At 31.4% G+C, this 15823-nt stretch overlaps 1 protein-coding gene and 1 long non-coding RNA gene across 3 annotated transcripts; both read left to right on the forward strand.

Moving 5' to 3' along the window:
• The first annotated feature begins 2553 nt into the window (after window positions 1-2553).
• On the forward strand, window positions 2554-8611 carry LOC145728757 (turripeptide Ici9.2-like). 2 transcript variants are annotated; one of them, XM_081979245.1, is made up of 3 exons: window positions 2554-2697; window positions 7560-7745; window positions 8406-8611. In XM_081979245.1, exons 1-3 carry the CDS (start codon window positions 2664-2666, stop codon window positions 8462-8464), a joined length of 279 nt encoding a protein of 92 aa, XP_081835371.1. In that variant the 5' UTR covers window positions 2554-2663; the 3' UTR covers window positions 8465-8611. The 2 variants fall into 2 exon arrangements, with proteins under 2 accessions (XP_081835371.1, XP_081835364.1); XM_081979238.1 differs by having other exon boundaries at window positions 2555-2697; window positions 7557-7745.
• A 3715-nt stretch (window positions 8612-12326) lies between these two features.
• Window positions 12327-15792, forward strand: LOC145738576 (uncharacterized). Its single transcript, XR_014180809.1, has 3 exons — window positions 12327-12627; window positions 15299-15481; window positions 15544-15792. It is a non-coding gene; the product is annotated as an uncharacterized LOC145738576 (long non-coding RNA).
• Window positions 15793-15823: the final 31 nt, after the last annotated feature.

The raw sequence follows: 15823 nt of genomic DNA on the forward strand, positions 1-15823 counted from the left end.
AGTTTTAAATGTCAATAATTCACCAATCCATAGCCAATTAAAAAATAAGTTGACATTCATTATGTCATTTTCCTGAAAAGTGCTTCCTAAGGAAAATACAGTCCTTCAAATTTCTGTTTAAAAAATCGTTTTTTTTTCTCATAACTGTCAGACCGTTGGAGCAATATTGATCAAATTTGGAACAAGCACTTTATTACACGTTATTACGGTCAAAGACCCAAAACTAACTTAACCCAACTTAAAAATTGTCTTGGAAACGGAAAATTCACTAAAGAAGTTTAAAAAATATTATTGTAGCCAGTTTTCATAGTTTCCAGACAAACTAAAAGACTTTAGTTTTGAAAATTGAATTAGAAAAGATAAACATTTCAGAAGCTTAAAAATTGTGTTTGTAACCAGTTTTCATGCAAATTGAGAGACTTTAATACTAAAAATTGACATAAAAACTACTTTTTCAAGAATTTGTTACTACAAATTCATACATTTAAACCTTAAAAATTGACTTGAACCCCAAAATGTGACTGAACTAATGAAAAGTGACATCAGAAGCTTAAAATTTGCATTTGAAGTAAGTTTTCATAATTTGAAGACAAATTTCAATATTTTAGTCTTGAAAATAGTCTTAAATGCAGGACATTGACATTAGATTCATGAAAATCGTCTTGAAAACGAACTTTTCGTGCTTTTTACTTTGCTTTTCATTTTCTTCGAATTCTGGACTATTTTTAGTGCTTCAAAACTGCTTTCAGCTTGGAAAATCGAGTTTCAAGACTATCTTCACCAAGTTATTGACATAGCAAACTTAAAAAACATTTTTTTACATTCTTCATAGACTTAAAATGGCATTCGAAGCTTTGTCACTATTAAATCGACTTCTAGACACCTCAGTGCTAAAAATTCGAGTATTTCTTAATAAACTAGACTGTTTTTAGTGTTTTAAGGCTGTTTTCAGTGCCTCAAATCGAGTTTCAAGACTATCTTTACAAAGTTTTTGACTTATCAGGCCTAAAAGCTAGTTTGTCCACTGACCATAATCTTGAAAATGTTATTTCAAGCTTCTTCACTATTAAATTGACTTCTACACTCATAGGTGCAATAAATTGTAGCATCTCTAAGAAATTCAGACTGTTTTTAGTGCTTTTTAAGACTGAAAAATCGAGTTTAAGACTATTTCCAAATGTCAAGTTTCTTCAGTAATAAAAGTAAAAAATTTTGGTACCAAATGCTACAATAATAGTCTTGAGAACTAATTTTTAGAAATAAAATGTCCGAAAATTTAATTTACTTCTAGACTTGTTGTCCAGTCCATAAAATTGAGTTGTACACCAATTAAAGTCTTGAAAATATACTTTTGGACTCTTTAGTCCTAGTAAAGTCAGTTTTAGCATTAAAAGTCAACTTTTATATTATTTTTAGTAGTAAAAAATGAGTTTCATGCACAATACAATCTTTGTCTTGATTTCCGGACTTTTTTTAGTTCTTGAATGCCAGTTTCAGACACTCAACCAGGATGGCAGTCTGAGAAAGCGAATCATAAGACCATTCCTAGTAGTAAAAAAGTTTTCAGACTATTCAGTACAAATTTGGACTTTCACAAGTCTTGGATGTTCAGTTTTAAAAAATAAAACGATTTTTTAAATTGAAATTTGGAGGACTGTATCTTCCTTAGGAAACGTTTTTCAGAAAAATGACATAATGCAAGTCAACTTATTTTTTGATTAGCTATCAAATGGTGAATTATTGACACTTAAAACTGGACCACCCTGTATATTCCTAAAAAATTAGTTTTCCAACTAAAGCCTGGTTTATAAAACAAAATTTAACTTTAGTATTAGCATTAAGAATAGAGGTAGTGGTTTTAAATTGTGATATTCATAAAAACAATTTAACTTTAACTGCAAATTTAGCTACTCCAATGTTTAAATTTCCTCTTAAGATTGAATTTTTGCTTTATTTATGAAATTTCTAAACAGAAATTCAAGGAATATCCTTTTGCTATTGATTTAGTGCAGTAATATAGCATTAGGCAGCAAAACATGAAAAAAATAACATTAAAGTTAAGTTACTTTTCAGAAAACTGTACTAAAATACCCTTCTTTTTTAGGGTTAATACTAAATTTATTACTAATGCTAAAGTTACAGCTAAAGTTAAAATTTCTGTTATAAACTAGGCTTAATACAATCCTTAACACAGAAATTACTGTACGTTTTGAGTTCACCAGTACGTCGATAAGATTAACCACGAATGAAGCAGCTCCATAATTATTAGTTCGAAGAAACCTTTAACAAACCTCTTCAAGAGAGTTTCGTAGAAATCTTAATTGATCGCCACCACACAAAGGAATGGCTAAATTGATTTTTTTTCCGCAAACAGTTCGGAGAAAGCCGTCCGCTATAACATAATAAGATACGAAAAAAATTATGTTTTGGATATAATGTCATCTACCTACAAAGATGATGTATTTATACCATAAAGAAGATATGAAATTGGATCAGCAACAACAACACATATTGTAACCAGGTCCCCCATGATCTCGTTATACTTTAATAACAAATTAACTGCACCATAGGTGGGGGTGGAGGGGAAGGTTATAAAAAGACTTGGTCTGCACACATTCTCATTATATTTAGTGAATTGTTTGTGCTTTTGTTGTTACCTGATCATGAAGCTTTACGTGCTACTTTTAGTCATTTTCGGTAAGTACCCAGTAAAATGAGCAATTAGGTATACACATCAACAAATCATTTTACCACAACTCTTATTTTTAGCGATTACTCATCATCAATCGACATGTATATTGTTATGGTAAAATTCGTGTTTAACATCGGACTATTTTTGCACTAAGCTAATTGAAGCAATTTTTTCCGTCCTACTCTATGTATAGAGTTTGCTATTAAAACGATTCGAGGAAGTGTTTCGCAATCATTCAATCAAAACGAGGGGAAATTATTCGTTTACGTCGCATACGTGATATGCTGATCAGACTTAATCAGACATTATAATGCAAAATACACTATGATGCAAATGTGTAAGATAAATCCTTTTAGTGGTTGATTTTAATACGATTTTCTTGCTGAAAATAAGTTACAACAATAAACTTATTTCTATGTTGTTAATTGTGCTTTTCAGTCCCTATTTCTAAACTCTTAATAGAATGTGGCCACCAGGATCAACGGATTTATATCATTTGCTTTGTTTTTACAAAAATAGTTAATGCACTGTTTTGCTTGAACCTGAGTGTCTTATTTGCCTGATATGGACTTTTATATGTCGATGGGCAGCCAATGAAATGGACTTTCTAAAGATGTGGCAACATGGGTTGATTGAGTGTTGTGTAAAGCCAAAATGGAGAATTTGCGATAAAAGAATCTATTACAACTGTCAGTTTGACGTTATCTGCCACATTAAGGGTTGATTGCACTAAGATATTTTAGGGCAATCTAGCCATAGGTTTTAATTTGACTATGACGTTTTGCACATGATCTGTCACAGCCAAATCACAACGATGTCATGGAGGATTCTGTAACTGTCAAAATGAACTGTCTTAATCCAATCTGTATTTTTTTCTTAAATAAGTTCATGTTTTCTCCTCAGAGGCTGTATAGGGTACTCAAAACATGATTCCAAGGTCTACAAATTCATAAATTGAATCGCCCTGTAACTGTTAAAACAAACGAATCACTACCTTGTAGAGGCATCTGAAAAATTTAAACAAATTTTTTGGAAGGCTTGGGACACTTACAAAAAAATCTTAGGCCAGGTATTTTTGGAACGTTTTGGGTCACTTGTAAAGGCTTCTAGAAATTTAAAATAATTTTTAGAAACTTTGGGTCACTTGTAGAAGCTTTTGGCACTTTTAAAGAATTTCTGGAAGCATCTGGCAAATTTCAAATAATTTTGGGGGGTTCAAGACACTTGTAGAGGCTTCTGGCAAAGTAAAAACTTGTAGAGGAACTCTGGACACTTGTAGAGGCATCTCTAAAATTTAAAATAGTTCTTGTAAGGCTTGGCACACTTGTAAAGGCTTTTGGCAAATTTAAATTATTTTTTGGAACGTTTTGGGACACTTGTAAAGGCTTCGAGAAATTTAAAATAATTTTTGGTAACTTTGGGGTACTTGTAGAAGCTTTTGGCACTTTTAAAGAATTCCTGAAAGATTAAAGACACTTGTAAAAGCATCTGACAAATTTTAAATAATTTTTAGAGGGTTCAAGACACTTGTAGAGGTTTCTGGCAAAGTAAAAACTTGTAGAGGAACTCTGGACACTTGTAGAGGCATCTCTAAAATTTAAAATAATTCTTGGAAGGCTTGGGACACTTGTAAAGGCTTCTGGCAAATTTAAAATATTTTTGGAAACTTTGGGTCACTTGTAGAAGCTTTTGGCACTTTTAACAAATTTCTGGAAGGTAAAAGACACTTGTAGAGGCTTCTGGCAAAGTATAAACTTGTAGAGGAACTCTGGACACTTGTAGAGGCATCTCTAAAATTTAAAATAATTGTTGGAAGCTCTGGGACACTTGTACAGGCTTCTGGAAATTAAAAATATTTTTTAGAAACTTTGGGTCACTTGTAGAAGCTTTTGGCACTTTTAGAGAATTCCTAGAAGGTAAAAGACACTTGTAGAAGCATCTGGAAAATTTTAAATAATTTTTGGGGGGTTCAAGACACTTGTAGAGGCTTCTGGCAAAGTAAAAACTTGTAGAGGAACTCTGGACACTTGTAGAGGCATCTCTAAAATTTAAAATAATTCTTGGAAGGCTTGGGACACTTGTAAAGGCTTTTGGCAAATTTAAATTATTTTTGGAACGTTTTGGGACACTTGTAAAAGCTTCTGGAAATTTAAAATATTTTTTAGAAATTTTGGGTCACTTGTAGAAGCTTTTGGCACTTTTAAAGAATTTCTGGAAGGTAAAAGACACTTGTAGAAGCATCTGGAAAATTTTAAATAATTTTGAGGGGTTCAAGACACTTGTAGAGGCTTCTGGCAAAGTAAGAACTTGTAGAGGAACTCTGGACACTTGTAGAGGCATCTCTAAAATTTAAAATAATTCTTGGAAGGCTTGGGACACTTGTAAAGGCTTTTGGCAAATTTAAATTATTTTTGGAACGTTTTGGGACACTTGTAAAAGCTTCTGGAAATTTAAAATATTTTTTAGAAATTTTGGGTCACTTGTAGAAGCTTTTGGCACTTTTAAAGAATTTCTGGAAGGTAAAAGACACTTGTAGAAGCATCTGGAAAATTTTAAATAATTTTTAGGAGGTTCAAGACACTTGTAGAGGCTTCTGGCAAAGTAAAAACTTGTAGAGGAACTCTGGACACTTGTAGAGGCTTCTGGCAAAGTAAAAACTTGTAGAGAAACTGACTTCTGGACACTTGTAAAAGCATCTCTAACATTTAAAATAATTCTTGGAAGGCTTGTAAATGCTTTTGGCAAATTTAAATTATTTTTTGAAAGGTTTTGGGACACTTGTAAAGGCTTCTAGAAGTTTAAAATAATTTTTAGAAGCTTTTGGCACTTTTAAAGAATTCCTGGAAGGTTAAAGACACTTGTAGAGGCTTCTGGCAAAGTAAAAACTTGTAGAGGAACTGACTTCTGGACACTTGTAGAGGCATCTCTAAAATTTAAAATAATTCTTGGAACGCTTTTATTATCAACCCAATCTGTTTTTTGTTTTTTAATTCAGTTAGTCAGTTATTTGACATTTTTACTGTAAACACTATATAGGGTGGTCAAAAGGGGATGTCAAGGATTGCAAATTGATACACCAATTCACCCTGTAACAGTCGAAATAAGCGTGGCATGGGCTGTTGAACTGACCACTTTCAAAATCAGCCCAATTTGTCTGTTTCTTTCAATAACTCTGTATTTCACATTTTTACTAGAAGTACTATACTTATACAGGGTGGTCCAGTTTTAAATGTCAATAATTAGAAAAGATAAAAATTTCAGAAGCTTAAAAATTGTGTTTGTAACCAGTTTTCATGCAAATCGAGAGACTTTAATACTAAAAATTGACTTGTAGACATAAAAACTACTTTTTCAAGAATTTGTTACTACAAATTCATACATTTAAACCTTAAAAATTGACTTGAACCCCAAAATGTGACTGAACTAATGAAAAGTGACATCAGAAGCTTAAAATTTGCATTTGAAGTAAGTTTTCATAATTTGAAGACAAATTTCAATATTTTAGTCTTGAAAATAGTCTTAGATGCAGGACATTAACATTAGATTCATGAAAATTGTCTTGGAAACGAACTTTTCGTGCTTTTTACTTTGCTTTTGATTTTCTTCGAATTCTGGACTATTTTTAGTGCTTCAAAACTGCATTCAGCTTGGAAAATCGAGTTTCAAGACTTTCTTCACCAAGTTATTGACATAGCAAACTTAAAAAACAATTTTTACATTCTTCATAGACTTAAAATGGCATTCCAAGCTTTGTCACTATTAAATCGACTTCTAGACACCTCAGTGCTAAAAATTCGGGTATTTCTTAATAAACTAGACTGTTTTTAGTGTTTTAAGGCTGTTTTCAGTGCCTCAAATCGAGTTTCAAGACTATCTTTACAAAGTTTTTGACTTATCGGGCCTAAAGGCCAGTTTGTCCACTGACCATAATCTTGAAAATGTTGTTTCAAGCTTCTTCAATATTAAATTGACTTCTACACTCATAGGTGCAATAAATTGTAGCACCTCTAAGAAATTCAGACTGTTTTTAGTGCTTTTTAAGACTGAAAAATCGAGTTTAAGACTATTTCCAAAAGTCAAGTTTCTTCAGTAATAAAAGTAAAAAATTTTGGTACCAAATGCTACAATAATAGTCTTGAAAACTAATTTTTAGAAATAAAATAGTCCGAAAATTTAATTTACTTCTAGACTTGTTGTCCAGTGCAGAAAATTGAGTTGTACACCAATTAAAGTCATGAAAAGATACTTTTGGACTCTCTTTAGTCCTAGTAAGGTCCGTTCTAGCATTAAAAGTCAACTTTTATACTATTTTTAGTAGTAAAAAATGAGTTTCATGCGCAATACAATCTTTGTCTTGATTTCCGGACTTTTTTTAGTTCTTGAATGCCAGTTTCAGACACTCAACCAGGATGGCATTCTGAGAAAGCGAATCATAAGACCATTCCTAGTAGTAAAAAAGTTTTTAGACTATTCAGTACAAATTTGGACTTTCACAAGTCTTGGATGTTCAGTTTTAAAATATAAAACAATTTTTTAAATTAAAATTTGGAGGACTGTATCTTCCTTAGGAAACGTTTTTCAGAAAAATGACATAATGCAAGTCAACTTATTTTTTGATTAGCTATCAAATGGTGAATTATTGACACTTAAAACTGGACCACCCTGTATAGCTATATGTATAGGGTGGTCAAAAAAAGATTTCAAAGGCTACAAATTGATATATTTAAAGTATATAATCTGGTCCACCGATTTTAGATGAAGACATTTCAAAAATATAAATTTGTGGAATACAATTATTGACCATTCTTACGTATATGATCTCATATATTTTGATGCGAGTTTAATTAAATGTTTATGATTTTAGTAGCCTTGTTTAGTCTGGCTAATGGCGCCCCCTCTAAAGGATCGACTAAGGCTTCTCTGAAGAAAAAAACGACCTGCGCCAAGGACTGTGGAGACAATTACAAACCGATCTGCGCAGGTGATGGCACCAGGAATATCAGTTTTGGCAGCGAATGCGTCCTGTCCAATTACAACTGCGAGAATCAAAAAGGTATAAAATTTATGTAACTCAGTTCAGTTTTTTAAGAAATAGCACAGTAAATTTAACTGTATTAAATGGGATACCTGGTATATTAGTTGTCATTGTATTGCGAAAACTCTGGGCTACAAAATGACGCAATAATTGACGTTGACAAAATAAGTCGAGTTACCGAGATATTTAAGATTTTTTCATTACGGAATAGTACAGAAAGTGCGGTGCAATCAAAGTCCTGAAAGCCAACAAGAGACTCTCAAACGTGACTCTCTGTATATTATGACTTCATTGAGTATAAAAAATTACCGAGATATTTAACGACAAAATTACATCTTTCCATCATGACAATTCTGAAAATGTTTTCAAACTTTAATTTGGCATTTTAGTGAATTCCGAATTTACCAGGAAATGTTCCAAAAAATACCATCAAAATTACATTCTTCGCAATGCTTAAATTTTAATTTTAAACTTGATTATCACATATTGTATGTATGTTTACTTGAGTGTGAAGTAATGAAAAACCAACGGAAGTAATGTGAATGACGTGTATTCATTTCATTATTGTTTGATTCTAGTTCAAGGCTTTGTCATCTACAACAAAAGCTTAGAACCTATTTTTTTGTCATTTAATCGGATGTTGCTTATAATTAACGCAATTTATTTTTTTTGTTTTAGATTTAAAGGTGGTTTCACAAGGAGAATGTCCTGGTGGTGGCGGAGTCCGACTTTCCTAATAATTTACACATATTGTTGGTACTCTAGAACTACTTTATTAAACTAGTGTGTTAAAACGAGTTGTATCGATTAACTATTATTTATTTTTACACTAAACTGTTTATCAAATATTCTAACAATAAACCATATAAATGATGTGTGATTAATGCGGTTGTTTTTTTTTCACTACGCATATACACGCGATACTAAATGGTGTAGAAAAAGTGTTATCTTAATTAGTGATAACCCTGATTAATGCCTAACGTTACGAAATAAATTATTAATAAATTTCAAGTTACAGTATGAATGAATTGAAAACGTTGTTCGACATGTTACTATTATTGTTAATAGGTTATTCAGATTCAATAAATATACTCTCTTTACTGTTAAGAGTCATAACCAATGTTGCCATGTCTACCGTTAAAACGGTATATCTACCTTTTTTGTGGTTCTTTTACCGTTCTCCTGTTTTTTTTTGTATATAATCTACCGGTTTTAATTACATTGTCATTATGTTGGTTATGAAACCTTTAATATACTTTTTCAGTTTATTGAATAAGACATTTAATGAGGATTGTTAAAATGCACTTAAAACAAACTCATTTTCGTACTCCAAATTATCCTCTAAAACCACGTGATGCCTGTCACAAATGTCAAAATTTTACTAGAATTTGCAAGAATTGCATTTTAACACAGTTTTCGAAACCAACAAACAATAACTGTCATAAATCTCAAAACAATTTTTTGAGAAGAAAGAAGAAGAAATTTCTAATCGAAAATCAGGATTTAGAAACATTTTCTTGCAGAATTTGATGTAAAACGAGTTTTTGAGATTTATTACTGTTATTTTGACAATTGTCAAGTGACCGTCTAGCAAAATAGTGTTCTAAAATCACGTGACAACTCTCACTAACGTCAAAACTGTCAAACTATGCTCTAAAATTTCAAAAATCAGGGTTTAGAAACGTTTTCTTATAGTATTTGATATAAAATGTGTTTTTGAGATTTATGACAGATTATTTTGACAATGGACACATCACCGTCTAGGTAAACAGTGTTCTAAAATCACGTGACAACTATCACTAACGTCAAAACTGTCAAACTATGCTCTAAAGTTTCAAAAATCAGGGTTTAGAAACGTTTTCTGGTACTATTTGATATAAAACGTGTTTTTGAGATTTTTGATAGTTATTTTGACAATTTTCCCGTGACCGTCGAGCTAAATAGTGTTCTACAATCACATGACATCTACCACTAACGTCAAAACTGTCAAACGCTGTTCAAAAGTTGTAAAAATCATCAAATTAGAAACGTTTTCTTGCAGTATTTGATATAAAACGTGTTTTTGAGATTTATGACAATTATTTTGACAATTGTCACGTGATCGTCTAGCTAAATAGTGTTCTACAATCACGTGGCAACTGCCACTAACGTCAAAACGGTCAAACTATGCTCTAAAATATCAAAAATTAGAGTTTAAAAACGTTTTCTTGCAGTATTTTATACAAAACGTGTTTTTGAGATTTATGACAGGTTATTCTGACAATTGGCACATCATCGTCTAGGTAAATAGTGTTCTACAATTACGTGACAACTACCACTAATGTCAAAACTGTCAAACTATGCTCTAAAGTTTCAAAAATCAGTGTTTAGAAACGTTTTCTTGTAGTATTTAATATAAAACAAATTTTTGAGATTTATTATTGTTATTTTAACAATTATCACGTGACCGTCTAGCTAAATAGTGTTCTAAAATCACGTGACAACTGCCACTAACGTCAAAATTGTCAAACTATGCTCTAAAGTTGCAAAAAAGGATTTGCAAACGTTTTCTTGCAGTATTTTATACAAAGCGCGTTTCTGAGAATTATGACAGTTATTTTGACAATTGTCACGTGATCGTCTAGCTAAATAGTGCTCTACAATCACGTGACAACTGCCACTAACGTCAAAACTCTCAAACTGTGCTCAAAAGTTGTAAAAATCAGGGTTTAGAATTTTCTTGCAGTATTTGATATAAAACGTGTTTTTGAGATTTATGACAGTTATTTTGATAATTGTCACTTCATCGTCCTGCTAAACAGTTTTCTACAATCACGTGACAACTGCCACTAACGTCAAAACTGTCCAACTGTGCTCAAAAGTTGCAAAAATCAGGGTTTGGAAACGTTTTCTTGCAGTATTTCATACAAAACGTGTTTCTGAGAATTATGACAGTTATTTTGACAATTGTCACGTGATCGTCTAGCTAAATAGTGTTCTACAATCACGGGACAACTGCCACTAACGTCAAAACTGTCAAACTGTGCTCAAAAGTTGTAAAAATCAGGGTTTAGAATTTTCTTGCAGTATTTGATATAAAACGTGTTTTTGAGATTTATGACAGTTATTTTGATAATTGTCACTTCATCGTCCTGCTAAACAGTGTTCTACAATCACGTGACAACTGCCACTAACGTCAAAACTGTCAAACTATGTTCTAAAGTTGCAAAAAACAGGGTTTAGAAACGTTTTCTTGCAGTATTTGATATAAAACGTGTTTTTGAGATTTATTACAGTTATTTTGATAATTGTCACTTCATCGTCTAGCTAAATAGTGTTCTACAATCACGTGACAACTGCCACTAACGTCAAAATTGTCAAACTGTGCTCAAAAGTTGCAAAAATCAGGGCTTAGAAAAGTTTTCTTGCAGTATTCGATATAAAGAGTGTTTTTGAGATTTATGATTTTGACAATGGTCACGTGACTGCCTATCTAAAATATCCTTTAAAACCACGTGATAAATGTCACTTTATCTACCGCTTTTTGACTGCTTATTCTACCGCCATTAAATATTTTGACTTGGCAACACTGGTCGTAACACATTTTTCACTTTTTGATAAAACGGAACGTATATTTATATATTTTTCTGAAAATTTAGTTTCTGGTCACCCTTTAAAAACTGAAATTCTTGAAGAAACCAAAAACGAGACTGACATCTGATGATAAAAATGTAAATTTGGATATTGCTGATACTTCTGAGATTATAACATGTACGTCTCTGATTAAAAGCTGACTAACTAACCAGAAAAAAGAAAAAAATAAATAAATCTTTTAAAATAATTAAAGACAATTTTTACAAACCCTGATGTATAATGTAAAACCAACTTTCACTCATAACGTCCAGGACTGATGATGAAGATATCTTTGAGGGAAAACTATGAATTAACAATTTAGACAAAGATACATAAATAATTAGAATTAAATAGTGGATCAAAAGGTACATTAATACACAGGGTGTTTTATTTAAAATTTCAAACTTGTTTGCCACTTTTTAGAAAAAGTGGCAACGCTTTTGAAAACTTTTTAGATTGATAGATCACGTGTCAAATCAAAAATCACTTTATACAGATATAGAAATTTCAGTGATAAGAACAGTAAAACCATTAGAAATCAACATGCTAGACTATAATGGCAAGATAAAAAACAAAAATTGAAAATTGCTTGTCTCCAAACAACTGGTATTAAATTATTATCTATTTTTTCCAATTTTTCCTGTGAAAGTAATGGAATATCTCAAAAACGAAGAAATGTTCCATATTCCTCCTTGTTTTCGTGGCTAAATTTAAGATTTTTTTTGGAAGCTTTAGTAACGGTACGTAACGTTTTTGTTCAAACACCTTGTACAATCTTAATGATACACAGGAGGTTGTTCAAATGACTTGTTGTTGAATTAAATTAAAATATCTGCATTATTCAAAGATTGTGAGCATGATTAATCACTGTTTGAACGAATTAATTGATCTAAACAGATCGTACGACACAATTATTAAATCACATTCTAAAAATAATGATCAACGCGTCCATCGAATTCCGAACTGGGGAAATAAATCGATCGATTAGCACATCTGGATGAGGCGGTACCAAACCATTTTAAACGCCGGACCACCTCAGAAGAATAGCTTGTGTCTTTTAATTTGGTACCGATTTTATCGCGCCGTCACCAAACCGAACTTTTAGTAAATAATTGGGACGTTTTTATAGGTTGTCAACAATAAAAAATAGTGATAAAGTGTTAGGAATTCAGAGACAAACATCAGTTTTTCGGTCCTATTGGTCCAATTTTTGGTCAGTTTTACTGTTTGTTTCATAGCGAGAGGTTCCTTAAAATGAAGAATATTATAGTAGTGTTGGTGTTACTAAGTAAGTATTCTTTTTAAGACGTTAAATTTAACTCAAAAGTTTGAACATTTACGGGTAAAGTTCACTTTTACTGCGATTAAACTAATAACAGTTACGTAGACAGCGTCAGTTTAAAATTATCCATATATTTTGACTATAGTTGTGTATTACTGAACATTACACAATCGATAATATTTACTATCATTTACTAATTTTACATCTCAGCGGATCGTTAATTTGAATTTCCGTGTAAAGCGTGGTTTTGAGCTTAACCTAAAATGATCCCTTAAAATTAGGTCAATTTCTGAATTTTTGATATGAAACTAAATTTTGTATAATAACTTTAATATCGCTGTTGTAATTTCATATCAACAAAGCATTTTTATCTTAAAAAGACATTTCTTCAGTAACTTCCACAACGATTATTTTTCTATCATGAAGATTAGCTGCAAAGGGGATCTTCCATATTATTTTTATTTAAGTAGAACATCCAAAAATATAATACACGTAATTTCTTATTGCTGAAGATAGTTACTTAAGTCTGAAAGAAATAGTATATTGTTCAAAAAACCCGCCAGTATGACGTAATCAGTGTTTGACCAATGAACAGTAAGGGATTGCCTTGTTTGGTTATTTTTTGGATTAATTTTCCCATAATTATGTCTTTATATTCTCTGCTAATACAGCTCAATTCCTGATGACAATATATTTTTTTTTAATTAATGGTGTTTTCTTTAATTAACTTTGCCTGTCTGAGACGAGAGCAAAATCGAATTTTCTTCATTTTGAATTTTTTTGTCATAACAGCCTTGTTTTTTCTAATGAACCGATCACGTCTTCAACTTACTTCTACTCATTTTGAGCATTTCTACGATTTCAGAAAATGTAGAAACTCTCTAGAAGGTTCGTATTTCTATTTCTGATTAGAATGGCAAATCAATGATTAAAAACTTATACATATAACAGTTATTGTTAACGTATGTAGATCACATTTATTACAGTGTACTAGCTGTAATCAGTTTAATAAATGAAATGAAATTTATCTTACCACCTTTCTTGACAAATGATGTCTGAAAGAAATATGCGTTCTGTAATTAACTTTGCCTGTCTGAGACAAGATCAAAAGCCAATTTTCTTCATTTTTAATTATTTGTCATTATTTTTGAAATGGTTGAACAGCCTTTTTTGTTCTTTTCTAATGAACCGATCACGTCTTCAACTTACTTCTACTCATTTCTACGATTTTAGAAAATGTAGAAACTCTATAGAAGGTTCGTATTCCTAATGCTTATAAGAATGGCAAATCAATGATTTAAAACGTATACATGTAACAGTTATTGTTAACGTATGTAGAACACATTTATTAAAGTGTACTAGCTGTAATCAGTTTAATGAATGAAATGAAATTTCTTGACAAATGGTGACTGAAATATGCGTCCTGTACAGGATGATAATAAAGTTTACTCCTGAAATCACTTTGTGTATTGCAATATGGTACAAGAACACAATATACGACTGATGACTGAGTATATTAAAACTTTTCCGCAAATATTTTGATTTTAAAGATACAGAATCTTGAACTATTTGATATAAAACGTGTTTTTGAGATTTTTGAAAGTTATTTTGACAATTGTCCCATGACCGTCTAGCTAAATAGTGTTCTACAATCACGTGACAACTGCTACTAACGTCAATATTGTCAAACTGTGCTCAAAAGTTGCAAAAATCAGGGCTTAGAAAAGTTTTCTTGCAGTATTCGATATAAAGAGTGTTTTTGAGATTTATGATTTTGACAATGGTCACGTGACTGCCTATCTAAAATATCCTTTAAAACCACGTGATATCTGTCACTTTATCTACCGCTTTTTGACTGCTTCTGATCACGTCTTCAACTTACTTCTACTCATTTTGAGTATTTCTACGATTTCAGAAAATGTAGGAACTCTCTAGAAGATTCGTATTTCTAATGCTGATAAGAATGGCAAATCAATGATTTAAAACGTATACATATAACAGTTATTGTTAACGTATGTAGAACACATTTATTAAAGTGTACTAGCTGTAATCAGTTTAATGAATAAAATGAAATTTCTTGACAAATGGTGACTGAAATATGCGTCCTGTACAGGATGATAATAAAGTTTACTCCTGAAATCACTTTGTGTATTGTAATATGGTACACGAACACAATATACGACTGATGACTGAGTATATTAAAACTTTTCCGCAAATATTTTGATTTTCAAGAAAAAATAATCTTGAAATATTGATTTGGGTACCAAGTGCTTACGACAATCGACAATTCGTTCATCAAAGCGCTTCATGTAATTGAAATTGTCATTTTCTGTCAAGAATATACAAAATATTAGTATTTGTTGCAGTATCAACAGAACATAATACTTAACCCATCCCAATTTAAATATTTCTTTAAACTGTATAACTTTATATTATATTTTAATAATTATTATACGTACATTTAAACGTTTATTATACACAAATTACTGCACATTATGTAAACTGTTAGAAAATCTAATTTATTCAAATTAGAATATTTAAGAAAGTTTTGCTTGTCTTATTCTCTTTTTGATGTGGTACCACATCATCTAAAAACAAACTTAAGCTTTGATTTAATATCAATTTAGATGATTCTGTTGTAACTAAAAATATCAATTTTTCTTGAAAATTCCTTCAGGTGTTACCTTCAAACTAGAAGCGGCACCCAGAAACCATCGTCCGCCCATAAACTGTCTGCTGAACGAATTGAACGGATGCCAGCTGGATTCTGGACCAGTGTGCGGTATCGACGCCTCTGGCATTACCGAAACGTTTGAAAACCAGTGCATGGCCTACATTTTGGCTTGTCAACGAGATACTTGTAAGTTTCTAACATTTGTAAAGCATCTAAAAAAGGAGATAACATTCATGTTGTTCTTACAGTTTTTGTGGAAGTCAAACCTGGAGAATGCTAGCACTAAATTCGTGGATTCGCAATTTTTCTACCAGACTCAGTTTAAGTGGTAGTTTTACATAGTATGTATTGACCTCGATGCTCAAAATAGAGTGTTATACATTGTGCAGTATTTGTTTTATAGCTTTATGGTTCCTCTATGTTTGTTTTTAACATTTTTGTTAATGTACACCGTAATGTTCTCACGTAACATTGTAATAATAAATTAACTTTTTCAATATGCATTTTTGATAAAACCTTTCAAAGGCA

This window comes from Ips typographus, linkage group LG1 (assembly GCF_016097725.1).
Source record: "Ips typographus isolate SLU linkage group LG1, UJ_Ityp_2.0, whole genome shotgun sequence".
NCBI classification, from domain to species: Eukaryota; Metazoa; Arthropoda; class Insecta; order Coleoptera; family Curculionidae; genus Ips; species Ips typographus.

Excerpts from the sequence above, each read along its gene's own strand:
- LOC145728757 (XM_081979238.1), top strand. The coding sequence starts at position 2,664 with ATGAAGCTTTACGTGCTACTTTTAGTCATTTTCG. Across the intron at positions 2,698-7,556 it reads GCTACTTTTAGTCATTTTCG|TAGCCTTGTTTAGTCTGGCT; the intron begins GTAAGTACCCAG and ends TTATGATTTTAG. Across the intron at positions 7,746-8,405 it reads CAACTGCGAGAATCAAAAAG|ATTTAAAGGTGGTTTCACAA; the intron begins GTATAAAATTTA and ends TTTTTGTTTTAG.